The sequence below is a fragment of the Mandrillus leucophaeus genome, unplaced genomic scaffold, assembly GCF_000951045.1.
Source record: "Mandrillus leucophaeus isolate KB7577 unplaced genomic scaffold, Mleu.le_1.0 Scaffold691, whole genome shotgun sequence".
Taxonomy (NCBI): domain Eukaryota; kingdom Metazoa; phylum Chordata; class Mammalia; order Primates; family Cercopithecidae; genus Mandrillus; species Mandrillus leucophaeus.
Genome location: NW_012107486.1, coordinates 764190 through 790607, shown reverse-complemented (window position 1 = coordinate 790607; position 26418 = coordinate 764190). Strand labels below are relative to the sequence as shown.

The following is a 26418-nucleotide window of genomic DNA, read 5'->3' as shown; positions in this document are numbered from 1 at the left end:
AGTGAAACCCCGTTTCTACTAAAAATACAGAAATTAGCTGAGTGTGGTGGTGCGCACCCGTATTTCCAGCTACTCGGGAGGCTGAGGCAGGAGAAGCGATCGAACCCAGGAGGCGGAGGTTGCAGTGAGCTGAGATAGCACCACTGCACTCCTGTCTGGGTGACGGAGTGAGATTATGTCTCAAACAAACAAAAGAATATTCTTCATGAAACAGTAAAACTTATTAATTTTATAAAATCTTGACCCTCAAGTATAATTTTTCTCATTTTTTTAAAGTTAAAATTTACCTACGGTGAAAAGCAACCTTTTTGGTATACACGTCTGTGAAATTGACAGATTCACTTAGTTGTGTAATCATCACTTCTACAAGTAGGATATAACACAGATCCATCACCCCAAAACGTTTCTCTGTATGCCTTCTGGTCCTTCCCCCATGTCCAGCACCTGGCAAACACTGAACTGTTTCCTGTTCCTATAATTTTGCCTTTTCCGGAATGTTATGTCAGTGAAATTGTATAGCACATGGCCTTCTGAATCTAGCTTTTTCACTTAGCCTAATGCATTTGAGATTCGTCTGTTGTTGTATGTAGCTGTAGTTTGTTCCTTTTTATTGCTGAATAGTATTCTGTTTTTTATATATATATATATATATATACACACACACACACACACACACACACACACACACACTACAGTTTATCCACTCACTAGTTGAAGGACGTGGGTTGTTTATAATTTTTGGCTGTTATTAGTAAAGTTACTATAAAAATGCAGGCTGTGTGAACACAAGTTTTCATTTCACTTAGGAGTGGGACTTTTGGGTCATATGTTAAATATATGTTTAAGAAACAACCAAACTCTCTTCCAAATGGCTGTACTATTGTGCCTTTCCACCAGTAAGGTATGAGAGTTCCGGTTACACCACCACCTTTCAGGCGCTTCGCATTGTCAGTTTTGTTTTCATTGTAATCCGTTCTAAATATGTAGTAGTATCTAATTGAAGATTTAATTTGCATGTCATTAATGATATTGGGCATCTTTTCCTGTGCTGTTTGTCATATGTATGTCTTTGCTGAGGTGACTGGTCAAATCTTTTGCCTTTTTTTTTTTTTTTTTTTTAAACACAGTTTTGCTCTGTCACCCAGACTGGAGTGCAATGGCATCATCTCGGTTCACTGCAACCTCTGCCTTCCAGGTTCAAGTGATCCTCCTGCCTCAGCCTCCTGAGTAGCTGGGATTACAGGCACCCGCCACCATGCCTGGCTAATTTTTTGGTATTTTTAGTAGAGAGGAGGTTTCACCATGTTGGTCAGGCTGATCTTGAACTCCTGACCTCAAGTGATCTACCCGCCTTGGCCTCCCAAAGTGCTGGGATTACAGGCATGAGCCACTGCGCCTGGCCTTGTTTAATTGGGTTTTTCTTACTAAATTTTGAGAGTTTTAAAAAAATATATTCTGGATATGTCATTCATCAGATATGTAATTTGTAAATATCTTCTCCCTTAGTATATATTTTAATATTCCACTGGCAAAATGGAAATGTACATGAAGCTTTTTTGTGATGTATTGTTCAATAAAATGGTTGTCTCTAAGAAAAGCACTTATGTGATTGGGTTGTAAGTTGAAATAGCTGTTTTTCCCTCTAGCAAAATCTCATTTTTACTGGAGAGAATGATAAACTGGTTCCTCAGACTTGCAGGCTTTCTCAAATCTCAGAATTGTCTAAAAAATTCTTGAGATATTTTCTCACAAATGAATGAGGTGAACCTGTCACTTCATGGAAAATAACTGACAGTATTTTTACCCGTGATAAAGTCTTTTGTTTAAAAAAAAAACAGAACAAAACCCAGAATTTTGGAGAGCCTATATCAACTGCTGTGCTCTTACAGATTGCCAATACTTAAGTTTTTCTGATGAAATTGGTGGTGATAGTAACAAATATGATTTTGGATACTGTGTAATGAAATGAGCTGGTATTTGGAGGTTCTGCAGTACTCAGTAGACTAATACTTTCCTAATGACCAGTACATGATGTTATAAAATCATCCAAAAGTAAAAGATCCAAAGTACAGGTTGAGCATCTCAAATATGAAATGTTCCAAAATCCAAAACTTTTTAAGCACCAACAAGATGCTCAAAAGAAATGCTCATTGGAGCATTTTGGATTTTGGATTTTCAGATTGGGGTGCTCAACTGGTAAGTATAATGCAAATATTCTAAATCTGAAAAAATCCCAAATATTTCTGGTCCCAAGCATTTTGGATAATGGAATCTCAGCCTGTATAAGATTGACCAATGGATTGTAGTGTGTGGGAAACAAAGCTCCCTAATGACTGAGATACTCCTTCCCATTTTACTTGGTAAACTAAGAAAAACAAGAAAATTATTATTGTAAAATAAGAAAGTCTAAAAAGTTCTTTAATACAGTTTTAGGATCCACATTGCAGCTAACCTTTAACAGCCACTTGTCAAGTTTTGGTATACTATCAAAAAAGTACATTCACAATTGTCCGAAAAGACTATTAAAATTCTCCTCCCTTTTCCAAGTATATATCTGTATGAGGCTGGATTCTCATCATATGCTTCTACCAAAATGTATGTCCACAGACTGATGGTATAAATGGATATGAGAATCCACATTTATTAAGGAGATTTGCACAAATGTAAAACAATGCCATTCTCACTACATTTTTTTTTGCTTTAGAATTTTTTAAATAAAAACATTGTTAACATGTAAGCTCACATTTTAAAGTTGACAAATATTTTTAAAATGTCTGTTTGAACTCCTGATATAGTAAATAGCGTTAGATATATAGTACACATAACTCTAAGCTCTTTGGGGTCTTCAATAATTTTGAAGAGTTCAAAGGAGTCTCCTGAGACCAAAGAAGTTCGTAGATTGCTACTTAGAATTTAATTCCAGCATCATAATTGTGTACTGGTGGTGGAGAACAAACCTAAGCCCTAGCCCAAGGCTTCTTGGTTTGAGGCTTCTAGTTCTCAAAAAGGAATTCATATTTACTTTACAGAATTGATAAATTTTATATTCTTTAAAAGATGTCTTTACAGATACCTCTTTAACTCTGTCTTACATTATCACAGATGATACTCAGTACTTACAAATAAACCAATACAATCAGCCCTCCATCTCTGTGGGTTCTAAATCTGTGGATTCAGCCAACTCAGGATTGAATATATTCAGTAAAAAGAAGAATGGTTGCATCTTTGCTGAACATGTACAGACTTTTTTTTTCTTACTCCCTAAACAATACAGTATAACTGCAATTTACATAGCATTTAAATTACATTAGGTATTATAAATAATCTAGAGATGATTTAAAGTATGTAGGAGGATGTGCGTAGGTTATATGCAAATACTATGCCACTTTATATAAGGACTTCAGAATCTGCAGATTTGGTATCCTGTAGGGGTCCTGGAACCAATCCCCCCAGGATACCAAAGGATGACTTACTTTGCATTAAGGAATGATACATAGCTCTTTCTCCACTGAATCACCCAGATCCCATAAAGAGTAAAGAAAATAGATTTGCACCTCACTTAATTCTTCCCCATTTTATCTTAAATAGGGTTTCTCGTTAGCACTGAAAGTCTAAAGACTGACATGAAAGGAACAATGAGGTGACTTGCCAAAGCTGTAAACTAGATGTGAATAGACCTTGGTAGATTTGTTGTCCATTTGGCTTGCTTATTTACTCAGCCTGCGCCTAGTAGCTGTATTCTCTGTTTAACATTCAGCCTCTTAGCTCTCATCAGTATGCCATAGACCTAAATATTGTGAGGTGCTTTTCTTCATTTTTGTTAGTGCTTTCTTTTTTCCAGTACTTGAAACGTCAGAGGGTATAGGATGTGTGTGAATTCTGTCTTAAAGCCATAGACAACAAACACCGTAATCATCTAGAACACTTTTTTGTGGTCTTTGTTCCAGAAGAAATCATAGAAGAATCAAAACAGTTCTTATAGTTTGGGAGCAGTGGGATTATCATCTTTAAACATGAGAGACCATATGGTTATAAAATGACTCCTTTTTGGCTTTTATATGTGGTAGTATTAGATTATAACATTTAAATGGTGGATATTGGCCCAATGGTGGGGGTAAAAGTTCTTAAAATCTTGTGACTATATCTAATCTAAAAACACGCTAGATCATAGCACTTAATGGCCTCGTCTCATTTTCTGAACAAGAAAAACACTAATCTGGCTGGGCGCGGTGGTTCATGCCTGTAATCCTAGTACTTTGGGAGGCCGAGGCAGGTGGATCACCTGAGGTCAGGAGTTCGAGACCAGCCTGGCCAAGATGGTGAAACCCTGTCTCTACTAAAAATACAAAAATTAGCCAGGCGTGGTGGCAGGCGCCTGTAATCCCAGCTACTTGGGAGGCTAAGGCAGAAGAGTCGCTTGAACCTGGGAGATGGAGGTTGCAGTGAGCCGAGATCACACCACTTCACTCCAGCCTGGGCAAAAGAGTAAGACTCCATCTCAAAAACAAAACAAAAACAAACGCTAATCTGGTATATGGTATTGCTTAATTAAGGAAAGTAGGTATATTTAAAGCTAATAATGTTTGGAAATTGAATGAGATTTTGGGTTTAAAAATTTCTCGGATTAAAATTGTTAACCTATAATAAAACGGGAGCTATATAAGAGTAACCTTCCCTCCAGCATTCTCATTCCTCCCATACCAAGAAAAGAAAGGCTATATTAGGACTTTTTCATCTGAGTATAAATTATTAATACTATCACACCAAGTGAAAGCATGTGGGAATGCCCATTGCCCTTTAGTTGATTTGTAGGATTGCTTCATTATACTGTTATGTATAGTCTGTTCAGAGAAAAATATTAAATTTGTCCTTCCCCAACAAACTTGATATTGTAGCTGCTTAAATAATGGATATTGTATTCCAAGCATCAGCTGAGAACATAATACTCAGACTGTGTATCAAAGTTTTGAACTTTGATATTTGTCTGTGAAGAGCCTTCTGTGGGAATGGTGGTTGCTGAGGATGGTGTATGATCATAAATGTTAGCCTAAATCCTTCAGTAATTTGTCCATGGAATGTTGCCTGTAATTTCTCTCCTTTGCCTCATCTTGATTACAGAGAGGTACAGAAAGCTGTCAACACTGCCCAGGGATTGTTTCAGAGATGGTCAGAGCTCCTCCAGGACCCCTCCACAGCAACAAGGGAAGAAATCGACTGGACCACCAACGAGCTGAGAAACAACCTCCGGAGCATAGAGTGGGATCTAGAGGACCTTGATGAAACCATCAATATCCTTTTCTGTGCTGTCTGTGCCATTTTGGGTAAACAGACAAATAGACAAGTTTTTTCTCCAGTTGTTTCCACTATGTAGATGAAACATTTTCTTTTATAATTGATTGATGTTTGTTGCTCTTCCTTGTACCATGATATGTTTAAAGTATTAGCCCAGTAAGTTAAGGTAGAGTAGCCACATTCTTGTACAGTGTGTGACAAATCTTATACTATAAATATATATATATAAAGGCAGCATGGTGTAATGATTATGACTCTGGACCCTGGAATCAGATTCCCGGTGTTCAAGTCCTGGCTCCACCAATGTAAAGGGGGGGAAAAAAAACCCTGTTTTTCTTTTTTTTTTTAATGTCTCTACCCTCACAAGTCGGTATGATATTTCTGATACTGTCTACGTGGAAATAGCATCAGGTCCACAGGTTAGGAGCTCAGTCCCACAAGACTGCTCCCACTTCAGATGCCAGTTGCAAGCCCCAGGTTGTGACCAGTGCTCCCGATTGACCAGGTATAAATAGGAGTTCCCAGAACTCCCTCCATAGATCAAATTAATTTAATTTGCAAGAGCAGTTCACAGAACTCTGGGAAACAGTTTCCTTAGGTTTATCTGTTTATTGTAAAGGATATTACAAAGGGTACAGATGAATAACCAGATGGAAGAGATGCTTGCAAAGTGTAGGAGACGAGGTGCAGCACTTCCAGGCCCTCTTCAGGTGCCTCCAGGAACCTCCACATGTTCACCTATCTGGAAGCTTCCTGAACTCTGTCCTTTTGGGTGTTTGGGGAGGATTCATTTCGTAGGCATGATTGATCGCATCAGTTGGCCATTGGTGATCAACTCAGCCGTCAGTCCCTTTCCCCTGGGGTGGGGTTGAGCAGGGGGCTGAAAGCTTCAACTGTCTAATCACATGGTTGGTTTCTCTGGGGACCAGCCCCTAATCCTGAGGCTATCTAGAAACCCCCCGCCATCAGTTATGCCATTAACATACAAAAGATACTCATCACTCTGGAGATTCTAAGGGATCTAGGAGCTGTTTGCCAGGAATGAGGTGCAGAGACCAAATTTGTATTTATTATGTTATAGTATCACAACCAGTTACCATGTTACTTGGGCCCATCACTTAACCCCCTGTGCTTCAGTTTCCTCTTTAGTGGAAAGTTAGGATAACAAGAGTACCTAGCTCATAGGATTATTGGGATTATACAGGTAAAGAGTTTAGAATGGCGCCTGGCAAACAGCTTATGTAATAGTGCAGCAGTCATTATCATATAGAGGTACATATAGGCCAGTGTTACACTTTGGTAATTAGAGATCAAAAAATCTTTTTGTAGACTGTCATGTTTAAGAAGTGATGTTCAATGGGCGCCGTCCATTGAAGAGGCATCTTGTTCCATGAAACTGCATTTAGTAAAAGCAGATCTGTTCTGCTAATTCATGGTGTTGATGTGAAGTGAGTCCACTGATCTGACTCATGCACTGGAGAACTGTAAAAACTTCATTATATGGCCTTTTCTTTTCAACTGGAAATCCCACTTAACCAAAACTTTAGATGGAAGATATGCCACTTGCATGCTCTGAGTTCTGTTTTGTTTTTTCTCTAAGTGAGATAAAGCATCAAGAAAACCAGCTTCTGTCAGGATCACCCTATAGTTAGCACAGATTCATATGCAGTTGATACATGGAGTAAATTTTTGTTATTCATGATGACCCCGGGTACCTTTTAAATTATTAAAAGGCAAGTATGTTCTCTAAGATTAGTGGCAAATATGTGAGGGGGTAGGATCAAAAGCACAGTTACAGGGAGATAATTCTTCCGTTGAGACAGGAGGGAAGGAAAAAAAGTTAGGGGAGATAGAGAAAATGTGAGATTAAAAATACAAAAGTTTTAATAGATACTGATCATTCAACCAGCAAATGTTTATTGAGTATACTATGTGCCAGGCATTTTGCTGGTTATGGAGATTAGATTAATAAACACTATACCAGCCCTCACATAACTTTGAGTGGATAGGGATGCGGAACAGATGGTAATCAAATAATAACACAAATAGATACCTGCAGACTATGAAAGAGAAGTGTAGAGAGCTGTGCGAGTGTCTGACATGGTGCGGCGGACCAGGCCAGAGGGTAAGGGAATGAGGGCAGCTTCTCTGAAGAAGGCCTGATCTCCCTAGATTAAGAAGTAGGGTTAGCATCTTGGCATAATTGGAAGTGGTTTGGAATGGCAGGAGAAAAAGACATGCAAAAGCTGGCTTAGTAAAGATGATCAGGAGTCAAAAAAGGATAGACACAAGTGTTGGCAAACAGGAAGAACCCAGCTCAGCTGTGGTCAGATAGCCCTAAGTGTTTGTAGTGAAGCTCATCAGCGGGGGCTGTTTCTTAATCCGACAGGTCATCTCTGTCTTGGGGCAAAGGGATCCTCCCTCCAGTGGCTGCAGGCAGAGGAAGTCGGAGAATGATTGGTGTCCAGCTGACTATGTTTTCAGAAAGTGTGAGCCAGATTTTATTTGTTTGCATGTGAGAGATTCAGTGAGTTAACAGGATGTTGTCAGGCTTGGATGATGAAATTGTTTTACCTTGACTTTTTGACCTACGCATAGTTGAAGCAAATCCTAGAAAATTTAACCTCGATGCAACTGAATTGAGTATAAGAAAAGCCTTCATTACAAGTACTCGGCAAGTTGTCAGGGTAAGGAATATGATCTTATTGTGTTATCTGTATAAGAAATAGCCAGACTTCTTAGAGCTCTTTCCCTTAATTGTAAACTAATAGGTCACCTCTGAAACCACTTTTTAAATATGAATCAAATGCGAGCTTCCCCACATCTAATTTCTCTGATTGGCTGGGCATAGTGGCTCATGCCTGTAATCCCAGCACTTTGGGAGGCAGAGGTGGGTGGATCACTTGAGCCCAGGAATTTGAAACCAGTCCGGGCAACATGATGAAACCCTGTCTCTACAAAAAAAAAAAAAAAAAAAAAAAAAAAAAAATTAGCTGGACATGGTGGTAGACACCTGTAGTCTCAACTACATGGAAGACCAAGATGGGAGGCCAAGGTGGGAGGATCATGAAAGCTATGATCATGTCACTGCACCCTCAAAAAAACAAAATTCTGTGATTGAAGAAAAAGAAATCTGTTTTTAGCCTTTCTTTTTTTGATACGACGTCTCACTGTGTTGACCAGGCTGAAGTGCAGTGGCACGATCTTAGCTGACTGCAGCCTCTGCCTTCCGGCTCAAGTGTTTCTCCTGCCTCAGCCTCCCAAGTAGCTGGGACTACAGGCATGCACTACCACACCAGGCTAATTTTTTGTAGAGACAGGGTTCACCATGTTGCTCAGGCTGGTCTTGAACTCCTGAACTCAAGCAGTTCGCCTGCCTCGGCCTCGGAAAGTGCTGGGATTACCTGCGTGAGCCACCATGCCCGGCCTGTCAGGCTTATTTCCGAGAGTAAAAATAAGACAGTAATCTGCTGGCTTTGGCCAGGGTACATTCAAATGGTGTCATCCTGAATGATTAGACCCTTGTCCATATCTCTAGTTTCTTCAAGCTGGTTATCTTTCTCACTTTTTATTTCTTAGTGTACTCTATTTCTTGATGAACAAAACAATTACTATTGTAGAAACCGTTTGGTTTTTTGATTGATTGGTAATCACTTTGCATTGTTGAAGAGTGACTCTTACTGGGTTTGGATAGCAGCCTCTTCCGCCATCTGAATTGCTTCTGGAACTCTTGCAACCTATGTTACTGACATTTCCATATGTAACTGCTTGACAGCCATTCCAGAGTTATCCAGAGCAAGCAAGCATCCATCAGAGTGTAAAAAATTGATCCAAGTGAACAAATCTTTAGTTCTAAGTTATTTAGAATAATACCCATTATTAAATAATCTAAGAAAAAATATTATTTAAGTACAATCTTGTGTCATTAAAATGTTTCATATTTTGAAACTATATGGCTAAGCCATTTGATTAGCATAACTAGATGTAAGAGAACCAGCTGTCTTTAACATATGTACTAGAAAGCAGCTTCCTTGAATAAAAAGACTTGGGATCATACCAGTGCTAACATATGGCTTTTTAAGAGTCATCTTAGGCAGGAACCTTAGTATGTGTTTGCCAAAGTCTTTAATATCATGTGATTTCCTTTGGAAATTATTTCAAATGGTAGATTATCACTGAACTTTATATATTCTTGTTACTTGTTTTATTCATTAGTTGCCTTTCTATATACATAGATGTAAATTGTTTATAAAGAAACCCACATTTTAATGAGGGAGAAACCTTTCTGAACCTCAGATACCCCATCCACAGTGAATGTTTGGATTAGACATTCTTAATCTCTAGCCAGTTCAAAATACTGTTCGGATGAGGAAGCCTTGTTGTTAGGTGACATATTTTTTGTAAGATAAGTAAATCCCCAATTATTTTGTATAAGTTTTTCTTTTTTTTTTTTGTAGTAGGTTTTTTGAAGGACACTCCTATAGACGTTAATATTTAAGTGGGGCCTTGCAGTGAAGCATATGTCCTTAACCTTAATCATTATATTTATTCTTTCTGCAAGGTAGACTTAGGAAGTTTTCAGATTGAAATTTAGAGGTTCATATATTGAAAATTAAGTTTGTTGGTATAATGGAAAGAAGAATCCAAAGTTCATTTTCTAGTATTTGAAAAGCTTTTTAAAGTACATTCTTAGAAAGAGGTTGATATGATTTAGCTGTTTCCTCACCCAGAATCTCATCTTGAATTGTGATCCCCGTAATCCCCATGGGTCAAAGGAGAGACCAGGTGGAGGTAATTGAATCGAGGGGGCAGTTTCTCCCATGCTGTTCTCATGATAGTGAGTGAGTCTCATGAGGTCTGGTGGTTTCATAAGGGGCTCTTCCCACTTTGCTCTGTCACTCTTGCCTGCTGCCTTGTGAAGAAGTTGCCTTGCTTCACCTGCTGCCATGATTGTAAGTTTCCTGAGGCTTCCCCAGCCATGCTGAATTGTGAGTCAATTAAACCTCTTTCCCTTATAAATTACCCAGTCTTGGGCAGTTCTTCATAGCAGTGTGAGAACAGAGTAATAAGAGGTATTCTAAATCAAGTTAGTACTTCAAAATCTTACTGTCCTTTTAGAGTTGAGATCTAAACTATACTTAACTATGTGATCCACCTGAATATTTTAGGGTTCTAAATCATTCTTGTTTAAATTTATGACCCCTCTGGGGGAAGCTGTTAGTATTTACCAGTGGTAGGCTAACAGTACCTAACTGAGCTTTTGCTGATATGATTTTAATATATTCTAGTTGAAAGTCCTGTAGAAGAGAAGGAAATAGCAATGGTGCTAACTCGATTAAAAATAAAAACAAAATACACTTTGTATAATTCCATATTACCACATTTAGCTAAACAGTGTTTGTACGTAGAGATTTCTGGGTTCTGGGTGGAGGAGCTCAATAGGGAGCAGAGAGTTAGTAGATTTGGAAAATGAGATGAAATGAAGTTCAAACTAGGAATTTGTACAAATTTATGTTAGCTTTTCTGTTACTATTACTAGTGGGCTTTCATTTAATGTTGCTCCAAAATTTTGATTGACTTTGTCTTTCAAACAGTGTATTCTACTTATGCTTTCTCTTTCATAGGCAGGGGAGTCAGTGATACCCTACGCATTTTGTTTTCTGTTTTTTTTTTCTTTTTGCTTCAACCTGAAGAAGTAAATTGCCTGTTTCTTCTTGATTAATGTCCATTGGTTATGCCTTTAGTAAGCCTTCCTTGTTTAGAGTCTTGTGTATGTTTTTCCAAGCATTTTTTAAGTCCGTACAAATTCAGTTTTGCTGGCAGTTTTTAGTGAAGAAACCAAAATATTCAAGTTTTCATGTAAATAGCTTTCGTATTTTTGAGGTAATAATTTTTACTCTTGTGGAGTCACCTATACACAAAGATTCTGCATGTGAAATTTGTGTTTTAGAAATATATCCTAGAAGTGACTTTGGTTTAATTTAGGATCAAGGGGTTTTGCAGTATATGGCGGAACAACAGTGAATATAAGGGGTAAGGGAACCTGAGTTCTAGGCTAAGCTGTGACCTTAATAAATCTTAACTATGGTAAGTCATTCAACCTCCCTGGATCTCAGTTTTATCTATGAAATAATCCTCACTAACATTCTCTGACTTTAACTTTAAAAGTTAGAATCAGAACTATTACCCTCTCCACAAAAAAACTGAACCTGCTCCAATGTGAGAATTGTTTACAGTCAATTATAAGTCAAGATGGAAATGGCTTTGGTTAATCAAAAAGGGTGAAGTATCCAGTGTGTGCACAGATGACCTTGAAATGTAAGAGTTATGAGTGGGAAGCACTGGGGTTTATGATGTCTCATTCATTCAGCTTGGAAGACAGTGTGAAATGGGAACAGAAGCATAAATAACCAGGACATTTGTTGTTCCTTTGGCAGATGAACCATATTTTATTGGGACTCACTGCTTGACTGCTGGTTCTAAACCTCATGTGTTAAAAAGAAGATGAGTAATTATGTTTTTGGCACGATAGATTGTTACAAGATGTTTGAAACTATTTAGTAACATAGTTTAAGATCCCAAATTCCAATATGAAGGTGTTCTGTTGTGTGGTATCTGCTGACTTTTGACCTACATGAATAAAGTGCCATCTTAGAAGTGAAAGCCAGTGGGGTGTGGTGGCTCACACCAGTAATCCCAGCACTGGGAGGCTGAGGCGGGCAGATCACTTGAGGTCAGGAGTTTGAGACCACCCTGGCCAACATGGTGAAACTCTGTCTCTACTAAAAATACAAAAATTAGCTGGGTGTGGTGGCAGGCTCCTGCAGTCCCAGCTACTTGGGAGGCAGAGTGGGAGAATTGTTTGAACTCAGAGACGGAGGTTGCAGTGAACTGAGGTTGTGCCACTGCACTCCAGCCTGGGAGACACAGTGAGACTCCTTCTCAAAAAAAAAAAAAAAAAAAAAAAAAAATTGAAAACCATAGATCCTTACCTGCAGGTGGTGGTGGTCACATACAGGATGCTCACCCACATGGCTGTTGGAAGAATCTGCCTCATCAGGGCAACACCCATACAGGCACACATAGCCCCACATGGTTTTTATTAAGCATAAAACTTAAAAACTGCAACTTTAAGATATATATTTAATTATGATAATGCAAGCTCAAATAAAATTAGAGAAAATTTTCAAGAGTAAAAAGTAGAAAAAGGAACCTAAACTCAAAATAATACATAGCACAAGGCTGCATTTTCTTCATAATTTTCCTCCCAATGCAGGGCAGTTATGTTTTTACACAGTTGTGATCATACCATTATGCAATCATAGCATTTTATTTTCTTAGGTTAAAAATGATCTGTACTTGGTATTTATAAAATGCAAATACTTTTGATGTAAAAGAGAAGAGAAAATGCCTCTTTGTTCTCTAATTTCACTCCCTAGTAATAGTTAGTGTCAATTTTATTTTTCACAGCCATTTTATGGACATTGAAATATGCAAACTTTTAAAAAGCAGTGGCATGATAATCTGTAACTTTTTTCTATGAAAAATTACATTGTGGACATAGTCCTACAATGACGTAGGTAAATCTAGAGAAGGGCTGTTTTCTAGTTACCATGTTAAAAGAGTAAAAATAGGTGAGCTTACTATATTTTATTTAACCTGATATATCTAAAACATGATCATTTAAACATGTAGCCAACATAAGAGATATTAATGAGAGATTTAAGTTTTTTAAACTGTTTTTGTAATAAATCTGGCATGTATTTTACACTCAAGCACATCTCAATTCAGATGTGAAATTTTCATTGGAAACACTTGATCTGTATTTAGAGTTTACAAAACTTACAATTGAAAAAGCAGAATCACAAACCCAATTTTTTCCAGACATACTTTAAAGTTTTCTGATAATGGAGTATCAATTAATTAAAATAAAATTCGGTTCCTCAGTTGCACTGACCACATTTGAGGTGCTCAGTAGCTAGTGGGTCCTGTATTACCCGGGAGCAGACTATCCTTTTTAATAGTTGCATACTTTTATTTGCTGATAATGTTCATTGAGTGCTTGCTGTATTGTTGGCTACTGTTAATCAGGCTTTGTGTGTTACCTCTATTAACCCCTACAGTGATCCCAAAGGATATTACTCTAAATGTACAGAAGAAATGGAAACTTAGTGCAACTATTAAAAAGCGTAACTAAGTCTTAAACCTAGGTCTTTGACATGAAAGATCATGGTCTTTCCCTCTCCTCTAATGTGGCTCTGTTATGATTTCTTTAATCATTGACCTACCAGTAGATATTTTGATTATTGTTTATTATTGGCAGTTGCAAACCATACTTCAGTGACCATCTTTGTGAGCATAACTTACATAATTGTTTCGTAAAAAATTCAATGAGAATACACATTTTAAATATTCATAGCCAGTCATGGTGGCTCATGCCTGTAGTCCTAGGACTTTGGGAGGCCAAGACAGGAAGATCAGTTGAATTCAGGAATTCAAGACCAGCTTGGGCAACATAGTGAGACCTCATCTCTACCAAAAATTAAAAAAATAAATAGGTGTGGCAGCATATGCCTGTAGTCCCAGCTACTTGGGAGGCTGAGGTGGGAGGATCGTTTGAGCCCAGGAGGTTGAGGCTGCAGTGAGCTGTGATGGCACCACCGTACTCTAGCCTGGGCATCAGAGTGAGATCCTGTCTCAAAAAATAAAAATAAAAAAATTGTTTTCAAAGTATCCTACAAAAAGACCTTATCAGTCATATTTCTAATAGAGTATCAGAATATACCTTCACTAAGTATTGTCAGTCTTTTTCATCTTTCTTGGTCTAATTGGAGAAAACATCTCTTAGCTACACTTCTTTGATTACCAGTGGGTTATTGTATCTATTCATGTTTGATCATTTGTGGGTTTTTTTGTGAATTGTCTGTTCACTGAACTCTTCATAAGCCCAATGCCTAGTACATAATGCCTAGTATATAATACTGCATTGTGTGGCTTGTGTTGCTGTTCCCTTATTTGGACTTGCTGCTTATTTCTGCTTTTTTCATATTATAAATAATACTGCAGTGCACATCTCTGCATGCCTTTTTTGTATCTATTTTTATGTTATTTCCTTAAAATAAATTCTTGTTAGTGGAATTCCTGGGTCAAGGCAGTGAATATTTTGAGACTCATGGTATAGAATGACAAATTTATTTTCAAAGTTCTGGTCTAGTTTGCCATCCAGTCGTTGTTTGGAACCAGTAGTATTAAAAAATATATATTTATTAAAATACAACGATGTAGAAAAGTGTAATTAACCTAAATATATAGCTTAATAAATTTATAAACTGAACACAGCCATCTAAACAGCACCCAGAAGCATTGCAGAGTGTTACCAGCACCCCCAGAAGCGTGCCTGTGCTCCTTTTCAGCTAATGTCTCTAGCCCGACTGCACTGACTTCTAACAGCAAAAGTGTGTTGTATATGTAATGTTCAAAGGTTAACATGTCACTTTTCCATACGTGCATGTTGATATCTTTATTATACAAGTAGTGTGTTCATTGTTTTAAAAAAAGACTATTATAAAATGCACTGACTATATTTTTATTTTATTTATTTTGTAGAGATGGGGTTTTGCTATGTTGCCCAGGCAGGTCTGCAACTCCTGGCCTCATGCGATCCGACTACCTTGGCTTCCCAAAGTGCTGGGACTATAGGCGCAAGCCCCAGTGCCCAGCTGAGTATATTTTTAAAAGCATGTATTATCCCCCTAGTGAATGTTGGTCTGCGTAGTTTTTAATGTATATTAAATAAATCAGGCTGTTGGATTGATTATCAGAAAAGGAATCCTGCAGTCCAGGAGATACTAGCATAATGATCAGTCTCTCTTTGAGGCTTCTAGATTTCCATCGTAAGACAAGGAGTTGGGGTTGGGGGGGGCGCTTGTTAAAAATGTGCCGTCAAGAGTCTGACTTCATAGGTCTCAGAGGGGCCTAGGGAACTACATTTAAAAAATATTTTTAGGCTGGGCATGGTGGCTCATGCCTGTAATCCCAGCACTTTGGGCAGCCGAGGTGGACAGATCACAAGATCAAGAGATCGAGACCATCCTGGCCAACATACTGAAACCATGTCTCTACTAAAAATACAAAAATTAGCTGGGTGTGGTGGTGTGTGCCTGTAGTCCCAGCTGCTCAGGAGGCGGATGCAGGAGAATTGCTTGAACCCAGGAGGCGGAGGTTGCAGTGAGCCAAGATCACGCCACTGCATTCCAGCCTGGTGACAGAGGTGAGACTGTGTCTCAAAAAAAAAAAAAAAAATTTTTTTTTTTTTAAATTTCTTAGTACATAATGGTTGTGCATGTTTTTAGGGTACGCCGCAAACATTTGAATTCTCTTGCTATTTTGAAATACACAATAGATTACTGTTGAACTATAGTCACCCTACTGATCTGTTGAGCACTAGGTCTTATTTCTTCTAACTGTATTTTTTCCCATTAATCAACGTCTCTTCATCCTCCTTTCCCCCTGCACTCTTCTGGCCTCAGGTAACCACCTGTCTATTCTTTGTCTTCATGAAATCCACCATGAGCGAAATCTCATCCACTTATGAGTGAGAACATGCGGTATTTGTCTTTCTGTGCCTGGCTTATTTCACTGAGCATAGTGACATCCAGGGGAACTGCATCTGTAACAACACTCACATGACTGACTTAGGCACATCATCATGATGTGAACTCCATGTGGGCAGGGGCCTAGCTGGTATCATTCACTGCTGTATGCCTGGCCACATAGTAGACATCAGTGAGTGTGTGCTAAATGGTTAGATGAGTGGTTTGAAAGTTGAATCAGGTGGTTCTCACTCACTCACCACAGTTCTGGGATTGTAAAAGCGGTGGCACTGTCTGATCTACTGTTTACTTGTCATGGGTCTTTAAAGAAGTTTCTAAAAGTCTTATACCTTGACGTTTGCATAAATTATATTTTGACAACCTTTTAAAAAAATGTTGTTGCAGTTATCATGTATTCAGTTCAAATCATTCTATAGTACATTGGATTGTAGCTAAATAAGCAAAATGACTCAAATTTAATAAAATGTTTTGCTTCAGATAAAGTACTGGATCTATTCATTTTTCATTCCATACAAAATTATTTCTGACACTACTCTGGAAATTCACTCTGATGTTAGGAATAGTCTATACCTTTCATGAATCCAACTCAGAAATAAAATAAGTGACCTAGTATACCACTACTTGGAAGTTATTCTTTGGTGTTTAATGGTAAATATACTTTATACTAAAAGCAGATGGTTTTTTACATATATTGTAAAAAAGATGCAAGCACTTGAACACGTGCTTTTGTGTTTGTACCCCAGGGATGTTCTTTATTAGTGATATGGCTTTGAGAAAGTATCATCGCCTTTTTGGACCTAGGTCTCCTCAACCTTAAAATGGAAATAGTACCAGCTTCACAGGGTCTTTGTGAAAATTCAGTGATAATGTGTGTGCGTGTTTAGCACTGTTTCTGACCTGTGATAGGTACCTGGTAAATGTTAATTCCCTTTCTCTTTCCTCCTATTTAAATTAGTATCCAGGTTACTTCTTTTTAAGGGACCATCTTTCTTTTTCTTTTCTTTATTTTTGAGACTGAAAATAAAGCCAAGAAATGCAGTCTTCTTTTTAAAAAATCAATAATAAATGGTGTGTTTTGCTAATATATGAAATGTTAACTGTGATTTTGTTTCAGGTTTTTTTTATTTGTTTTCATATCTTGTTTCTTATTAGGACATGAAAGATCAGATGTCAACTTCATCTGTGCAGGCATTAGCCGAAAGGAAAAATAGACAGGTAAGAAAACATCAGAATATAATTATCAATGAGAGAAAGCATACAGTTAGAGATTTGGAATTTAAAAATGCTGACCATCCATGGATCGTGTAATCGAGAGGAAGACTTCTGCTTGCAGGGCCTGGTGTGACCATGGGAGGTTTTGTGACAGTCCCGGCAGCCTGTCCCAGTACACTGTCAGCGTTTCCCTCCCTCCTCTTACCCTCTGGTCTTCTCCTCTGGGCTCCATAGCACCTTTTGCCTACCCTTACTCTAGCACTTATCACAGAGTACTTTTACTTTTTTAATGTGTTTATTCTGTACCTGTTGAATACACTCTGTGTGCCAGGTTCTTTGAAAGGCTATAATTACTCACTGTCTTTCTCTCTGCTGGGCCCCAGGCCCCTTGACAGTGAGGAGAGATGTGTGTCATGGTTTTTTGTTTTTTGTTTGTTTGGTTGGTTTTTTTTTTTTTTTTTTTTTTTTCTCTAGCAGTTACTACATTGCCTACCCATGAAATGCATTAGACATCTAAGGATTGACGTTTGATATAAAGACGTTAGAGGAACCTTAAACTTGTGTGTTAAATTACATTTCTCTTTGTTTTAAGTAGTTTTAAAAAATTGCATACTTTGGCATATCAATAGAAGCTCCTAATTGTTAAAATACAGTCCTTTTAAAAAATGTAGAATGGTCATCTAGAATTTGGACTTTCGTTTAGATTGAGATTTGATTTAGACTTTTTTGGTAGGATAGAATGTTTTTTGCCTGTTGCTAAACTGTTAGGTGATTTTTTGACAGAAGTAGTTTTTAAATTCTGTGGATATCCATTTTCCTTAGCAGTAAAAAAGACTTCATGAAAAATGATAATATTTGCTTTAAATGACTTGTCTTAGCCTCATTTTATTAAGATTCCAGAAAGTTATGAATTGTCTGTTGAGTAGGCTCTTGAGAAATTTCACTGTTTTTACTAACTAGCAATCAGTACTTCATACCTGTGGGTATTTGTCAAGCCAATTAATTTTGAAAACAAATATTATGGAAGCTTGAAGAAGAGGGAGGGTTCTATAAATATTACCTAACTTAATTTTCCTGTTTTCTTTTCCTGCATTCCATTTTTCAAGTCATTGTTTTGTTTTCGGCTTTTTAATCTTATTTGCCTCATTTGCTTTCTTTTTGAGCAATACAGCTAGGAAAAGCCACTAGCTGGTCCATTCCATTTGGCTCCCTCTCTTGAAAGAAGCTAGTGAATGGCCTCAAGTTGGCTAGTTTTGGAGTTCTCTTCTCATTTGCACTTGAGCTTATAGGAAGTGGAAGTACCTGAAGTAGTTGTGACAGTGAGGTTGGTAACACCTATGCTGTTACTCTTAATTTGAATGTTTTATTCTCTGGATAGTATAGTTGGGCTAATGTAAATAAAATTTATATTATTTATAAATACATTTATATAAATATATATTTAAGTTATATAAATATGTATTTATGTTTATTTATAAATATATATAAATATTTATATAACTTATATAAATATATATAATAGTACCTGAGATTTATATATATAAATGTGTATATATACACATAATATATTTATATAAAATATATATACATATATCTGTTTATATATTGCCTGTCCAAGTATGGCTTGGAATTTTGTTTTAGGCCATGAGTGAAATGTCAAGTTGCAAATTTTCAAGGAAAAGCAGGGCCAGGGCTCTCTAAGCACTCCAGCAGGCATGGGCCTTGTCACATCATGCCAGGTACCAGGCGCTGTTCTGCTCCCTGCCTCACCAGCACCCCTGCTCTGGCACCCACACACAGGTGCATCTTCCAGTCCTTGGGCCCTCTCTCAATCTCTGTCCTATTATCACAGACATGTGGGGTTAGACCAATGAATTTTAAGCTGTTTTACAGTAAAATGTGGATGATTTGCCCTATACTTAGCTCTGCCTAAGTGTACACCATGGAAAACGTAGGGAAAATAGCCCTGTGACCTCAGGAGCACACAAGGCCCTGGTGGTGTCCCAGTTCTCTGTGCTTAGGCCAGTGATGCATTATAGCCTTTTTCTGACCCTAAAAAAAATTGTCATTAGTTCCTCATGTCTTCCATAGAGGTCCTTAGAGTCTGGATCAGAATGAGCAGGATCTTTTCAGTCTTGATAGCCCTAAGACCAGGTCAGGGCAGAGCCACCCACAAAAAGCCTTGGATCTGCTTTACACCAGAGACAGTCACCATCCAGCCTCGACTGGACTGAAGCTCTGGGCCCCTGGAAGCTCTTGTAAGAAAAGCTTCTAATAACTGAGCTTCCCTCATCCTAGCCTCTGAAGTCTGGCCATTTGATAGAGTTCACCCCTCGCAGTCTGAGAAGAGGTCAGTGTCAGCATGGAGGAAGATCATGGGGCTGTTGGAAGGGTTTTCAGACAGAACCTATTAACCAGGCAGGCTTTTAATAGTGTCTGAGATTTTTAAAAATTACCTGATAGGAAAATTTGGCAACTCTACAAGGAAAAAGAGTCTTAGTTGCTAGCGTCTTCTGGCTCTGGCTGCGGGGCTGGTGTGAGCAGTTATTTTGACCAGTCAGAAAGGCTTGTCGGGATCTGGTCAGAACAACTGCCGAGACTGAGCTCTCACATTCATGCCTGTCCTCTTCATGTGAGGAAGACATACCCACCTTACCCGTTTATGGCTGCAAACTTCCTTGAATTCATACTTGGGAAACCCGACCCTGGTGTCCGGGAGCCCTGGTGGAGAACTCTGACTTTAGGGCAGCCCTTGCCTAGGTTGCCAGGGTCAGGCATTCCTTGTGATCATACCTGCCTGGTAAAGTAACCCCCAGTCATCATCTGGAAAGCCTGAAGGACCCTAGATTCTATTCATGGATTAAACTTAACAGACATTGATGTTTCTTGTGCATTTGTGTGTGAAGAGCTATGGCTTACCTTCTTGTCATTCCAGAGAACTCTCCCCTTCCCCCCACCAAAAAAACCCAAAATTTCCCTGGGTCACACTTTTCTTTAAAAAGTACTCTAGATATTTGGAATCAGGTTGACTGGAACCTATGGGTTGTTGAAGTTCCACAGGTACCAGGAAGAGCTCTTTTACAAGAAATTGAATGCTTTTCAATTATAAGACAGTATATAGATGGTTGTTTGTTGATTTAGCAGGCATCTGTTTGCACTTTAAGGAGACAAAGCCCATTGTGAGGGCTATTGGGAGAACTTAAAGACATAGAGGGCCCTTCCTGGAATTCCTTAAATTGTACCACCCAGGCACCAACCTACACCACTACATAAAAGCCTTGCTCAGGGAAAAATAGATAAGAAATGTGAAAACTCTTTATATCACTCTTGATGCATCACTTGTTCAGTGATAGTAATTGTTTGTTTCTCCTGACTCCTCTGGTGGTTCTGCTCACACAGGCACTGCTGGGAGACAGTGGCAGCCAGAACTGGAGCACTGGAACAGCAGAGAAATACGGGCGCCTGGACCGAGAGCTCCAGCGAGCCAATTCTCATTTCATTGAGGAGCAGCAGGCACAGCAGCAGGTACCCCGAGGACCCCGGGCTTAGGACAGGGCAGTGGGAAACAAGACACCCCCTTAGTTTCTTTGCCAGCCATGGAGTCTTGTGGTTTAGTGACAAGCAGGGTAAGCCAGAGCTTGTCCTGTGTTGATTGTGTTTAATGATTGCATATGTAAAGGGTTTCAAAATCACAGCATGACTGCTTCAAGAGAACCAAGCTCAGCCAGACATGGTGGCTCGCACCTTTAGTCCCAGCTACTCAGGCGACTGAGGCCAGAGGATCCCTTGAGCCCAGGAGTTCAAGGCTACAGTGAGCTTCGATCATGCCATTGCACTCTAGCCTGGGTGACAGAGCAAGACCCTTTCTCTAAAAAAAGAACCAAGTTCAGTTCTCTTAGAAAAAAACAGACCTTTGTTCATCTCAGCAGAGATACTTTCAGAAAGATATCTCATTTTTTTCATTGAAAATTATTGTTTCCTTTTTTTTTTTTTTTTTTGAGACAGAGTCTTGCTCTGTCGCCAGGCTGGAGTGCAGTGGCATCATCTTAGCTCACTGCAAACTCTGCCTCCCGAGTTCAGACAGTTCTCCTGCCTCAGCCTCCTGAGTTGCTGGGACTACAGGTGCACGCCGCCACGCCCGGCTAATTTTTTTTTTTTTCTATTTTAGTAGAGATGGGGTTTCACCTTGTTGCCCAGGCTGGTCTCGAACTCTTGAACTCAGGCAATTCACCTGCCTCAGCCTCCCAAAGTGCTAGGATTACAGGTGTGAGCTACTGCGCCTGGCCTCTTGGTTGATTTTGTTGTATGTAAAGTTGACTGCTTTTGTGTAGATTAAGGGGTAGGAGGAAAATGAAGTTGATTATGTCTGGTGTTGCCTTTGATATGTAGCTATATTAATAAAAGGAAGTTAGTGATAATGTGTCTGGGGATTTGATGAGCATATACCCATTGAAACTATTGATTCTTAAATATTGTGTTTTATGTATACATGTAGTTTATATGTTCTTTTGTTCTTTACATTAGTATGTCTGCTTAACCAGTTGTTTACTTAAATTGCTATTAAACCCAGGAAAATTTTTTTCTATAGAAAGTGAGGAGAATGCAACACAACTAAAAGTAAATATTTGTCAGTCAGAAGTTGTCCTTGAGGTAACTTATTGCCACAGGGCGTCTTTTAGTTTGTCCTTGAAGAGGGAGGAGAGACTGTGTGCATAGTTCCCCACATCCAGAGATTTGCCAGACTCTCTTGTATTTAAGCTATGGCAGTCTGTTGTGGATTGAGACCTTGATCTTGGCAATGGGCTTCCTCCTCCCAAACATCCCCACGTCTCAGTGGTCATCTGCACGTGTGCTTTCAGCCATTGTCTGCTCCATTGTTGGACGTCAGCCAACCAGAGTAAATCTCTCTTGGTGGTTTCAAGCCCCGCTGACTGTTCACAAGTTGGATCAGCAGGAGATATCAGTAGCTTGACAATCCAGCCTTTTGAGCAGTGTGTTCTCAGAGGCAACGGTCTGGTCCTTTGATTTCTGGGCTTTGCTTCTGAATGTGAATTGTCCCAAGTTGGCAAAGAAACTAGCAGCTGCTAGATTGCTGGGCTTGGAACCAGGTAAGATGGATTTTAATTGCTTATTTCCCATTTCTCTGGCACCAGTTGATCGTGGAACAGCAGGATGAGCAGTTGGAGCTGGTCTCTGGCAGCATCGGGGTGCTGAAGAACATGTCCCAGCGCATCGGAGGGGAGCTGGAGGAACAGGCAGTGTGAGTATTGAGACACCCCTCTCGCTGCAGTGAAATTCAGGGGCAAAGCCATCCTACGAGACCCCTAAAAAGCCTGGCAGCTACGTGGCTGGTAAGATCAAAAGCTGTTTTATTCGTAGCTGCATTTTTATTCTGTTTTGCAGACTAGCCTCCCCAAAAGAAGCAAATCTGCTCTGTAAATTTTACTACAGGCTTTAGGCAAAGTTGTTGTTATTTTTAAACACCTCCAAAAACAGACACAGATTTCTCTGAGCAGATACTCGAAGTACAGTTATGAATGGGAATGTGAAGCAGAGAAGCCTCCGTAACCTGTGGGGATTTTTGAGCTGACTTTATCATCCTATGACTCTCCCGCTACATTGAGCAAACACTCTGCTTTGCATCTTAAATTATTGTAACTTTGGTTTTGTTGTTGTTGTTGTTTTTAAAACTTACAAATTTAACACCAGTTAACAAAAACTCTTTCCTCTCAAAAAAATAAAAACAAAACATAACCTCAGTTTGTTTTTCCTTATGAACAGTCCCTTTTGCACTCAGAAGTTTGATGGCAAAAACTGCATTCTTAAATGCTGCCACAGGATACCTTTATCATTTTACAAGTCTTTTTAAAGAGAAAAATAATAAAACAGTCCACTAGGATATTTCAGAAACTTTCCTGTCTTGATATTACGTTTATCATGACACATTGATTCATTATAAATTCTTAATGGGCCCCTGTTCTACACCAGGCCTTCTGGAAGCCAAGGGATGTAGAAGGGAACAGAGCAGACAAGACAGCCCATCTCTGCCAAAGAGTTTGCCACTTGCTGGGTAGAACAGACATTGTGTGAGTGGTGAGGGGTCATTAGATGATGGCAGTGACGTGGGAGGGCCCCTGTGATGGGGACAGTGCATGCTGCCTGGAGAGCCCTGACTTAGCGCAAGGTCCTTGAGGAAGAGGGGTTTAACTGAAGTCTGAAGGATGTGTGGATGTTAGCCAGGCGAGGTGAGCGTTGGTGTGGAGGCAGGTGGTGTGGGGAGCATAGACGAGGAGGAAGAAAGTGCGCCTGTGACGATGGAGAGGTGCACACATGCATGGAGCAGGGAGGTTCCATGTGTCTGGAGGCAGAGAACAAACCAGGGAAGGTCTTGTCAGCATGGTCAGGAGGTACGACTACGTATTCTGAGCATGATGAGAGACCAGTGGAGGTGAGGTTAGGAGTGATGGTGTGATCAGGTGTGATTTAGATGATGTGCTGCAGTGGAGCCAGGTAGGGAGACCAGGCAGGAAGCTGGAGTAGCCAGAATCTGTTTCATGTCTATCTAAAATGGGTCCTGACCCTAAAGTTCAGTTTGAGGAGGGGAAGGGACTAATGACCTGAGCTTCTCTGTTGATGAAGCAGCCTGGCGGGGCAGTGGGTAATAGAGTCTGAGGGACTTCCAGTTAAAGATGGTGAATTGACACACCCCTACCCCCACTCCCTATCCACAGCTCACTAGAAAAGTAGTAAAGGGGTTTGTTTTAAGGGCATGGTGGTTCACACCCGTAGTCCCAAGTACTAGGGAAGGAGGCTGAGGTGGGAGAATTGCTTGAGCCCAGGTGTTTGAGGCTGCAGTGAGCTGTGATGGCACCTCCAGGTTGTACTCCAACCTGGGTGATAGAGGAGACCCTGTCTCTAAAAAGGTAGAAATAACAGATAACTGGGAAAAAGCGTGGGATTTGGACTTAGACCTGTGCTATCTAGTATAATAGCTACTAGCCACATGTGGCTAGCTGTTAAGTAAGTTTTATGTGGCCAGTCTGAATTGAGATGTGCTCCAGAGATAAAATGCTTACTGGATTTTGAAGACTTAGTATGGAAAAATATAAAATAGCTTATTAATAATTTTTATATTACATGTTGAAATGATAGTATTTTGACTGTATTAGGCTAAATACAACAGAATTAATTTCACCTGTTTCTTTTGAAATTTTTAAAAATGTGGCTACTAGAAAATGTAAAATGGCATATGTGATTCATATTTTTGTTGGATGGTACTGAGATAGATTTGGGCCAGCAGCTTGGTTGGTGAGTGTCCATGGACTGAAGGTGGGGTGATGTGCCTGTTTTGTCTTCAGTATGAAAAGTCACACCCAGCGCAGAAAGGTAGCTGTTGCTTTTCAGAGTTTGACCCTGTCTGGATAGGCCTGCCAACTGCAGCACCAAGATGCTGCCAGGATCTAAAATGAGCCAAGTATGTTTTAATTTGAAAATTTAGGTAAGGGACAAAGACTTGTTTTAGTTGTCAATATGGAGTTCATGTAATAGTTGATTTAATAAAGAGTTGGTTGCCCTGAATCCTGCAAGACTGTCAGGTGTCTAGTTGGGCACAGATCAAGACCAACAGTTTCTAACTGCCATTGATGCTGTCAGAGTTAATATAGCCTTTTTAGTAAGACTGTTAGTACTAATTGGTATATTACATTCTAGCCTCAGAATAATCATTTACTAATCAAAAGTTGAAAAGTCTGGAATATTTAGTGACTAATGAAATAGGCACTGTTGAAATCGTATTTTGGGGTTTTCTTTCCCAGCTGCACATTGGACAGCAAATAGTGTAAGCCTGCTGGAGTCAGTTTTCCTAGTGGGAAATACTGGTTTCTCTGTGAGGACAGATGGGGAGATGTGCATGTGCGTGCACACACACACACTCACACACCCCATCAGGGATGTTAGTGCCATGGTCTTCTGGGTTTATAATAAAGCACATAGTGCTTTACAGGAGATTATTTTATCAAAGTACATTCCTTAACTCATATTGACATAAAGTGCTTTTGTGTATTACCTGCTTCTCACAAGAGTCGTGTGAGGGAAGTTGGGCTGATAGGATTGCCCTGTTTTACAGGTGAGGAAACAGTCCCAAAGAGCTGTAGGGTACGTTGTCCAAGGTAGCGGTGTAAACAAGTGGCAAAGCCTGGCTGTCTGCCTCAGATAGCATTGTTTCTACCACATTGCACTGCCACTGAGTTTGTGTTATTGTATAGACAGGTCCACACTGCCTTGTCTGCAGTTCTGAAATCTAGAAAGCTCTAAAATCTCCTTTCGTTTTTTTTTTCTTTAAATTTACAGCAAGCTCATGTTACAGAAGAACCTCACCTGAACTGACTCCAACTCTGACTCCTCATAGTTTTTTCTGCAGAAATATTAAGTATCTGATTACGGGGACTGCCCCAGACCCTCCTGGCGGTATTGACTAATGCAAAGCATATGTAATTTAGGCTTTTTTTAAATCCCGAGAATTCCAAAATCAAAATCCTATCTTGTCCCAAGGATTTTGGATAATAGAGTGAGGTCCTGAAACCCAGCGTTGCCTATTTTGTTTGCTAAAATGGAGGCGTAGTCCTGTTAACCCAGCGCACGTGCACTGCCAAGGCTTCGTGCTTACCAGCGACCTTCTATGTCTGCTTCTCTCTAGTATGTTGGAAGATTTCTCTCACGAATTGGAGAGCACTCAGTCCCGGCTGGACAATGTGATGAAGAAACTTGCAAAAGTATCTCATATGACCAGTGGTATGTATGGTGTTTAAAGCTTAAGTATTTGTACTTAATTCTAGAACTCTGTCTTGGGGGCGTTGTCTCATAGTTATGCCCATCCAGATCCCTTTCTTGTTTTTTTACAGATCCCTTTCTCTTTTTTTTTTTGAGACAGAGTCTCACTCTTTCACCCAGGCTGGAGTGCAGTGGTGCCATCTCAGCTCACTGCAACCTCCACCGCCTCCTGGGTTCAAGCAATTCTGATGCCTTGACCTCCCGAGTAGCTAGGATTACAGTTGCATGCCACCATGCCCAGCTAATTTTTGTATTTTTGGTAGAGACGGGGTTTCACCGTGTTGGCTAGGCTAGTCTCGAACTCTTGACCTCAGGTGATCCGCCTGCGTCAGCCTCCCAAAATGCCGAGATTACAGGCGTGAGCCACCATGCCTGGCTGATCCCTTTCTTATGGCACTTTTTTTTTTTTTTTTTGGTGATGCCTTAGAATCAGAGAATTGGCATCTAACCTCAAGGTAAGGTGTTACTGCAG

The 26418-nt window shown here is 39.5% G+C and overlaps 1 protein-coding gene across 2 annotated transcripts in view; it reads left to right on the top strand.

Annotated features, from left to right (window-relative positions):
• STX6 (syntaxin 6) overlaps nt 1-26418 on the top strand; it is a 49930-nt gene that overhangs the window by 12180 nt on the left and 11332 nt on the right. Inside the window, exons 2-7 of one of the 2 annotated variants that reach the window (XM_012002623.1) lie at nt 5119-5288; nt 7885-7979; nt 17058-17120; nt 20517-20642; nt 22271-22377; nt 25813-25907. In XM_012002623.1, coding sequence (XP_011858013.1) covers nt 5119-5288; nt 7885-7979; nt 17058-17120; nt 20517-20642; nt 22271-22377; nt 25813-25907 — 656 coding nt within the window. The remainder of the gene's footprint in view (nt 1-5118; nt 5289-7884; nt 7980-17057; nt 17121-20516; nt 20643-22270; nt 22378-25812; nt 25908-26418) is intronic. The other variant, XM_012002624.1, reaches the window with a different exon arrangement.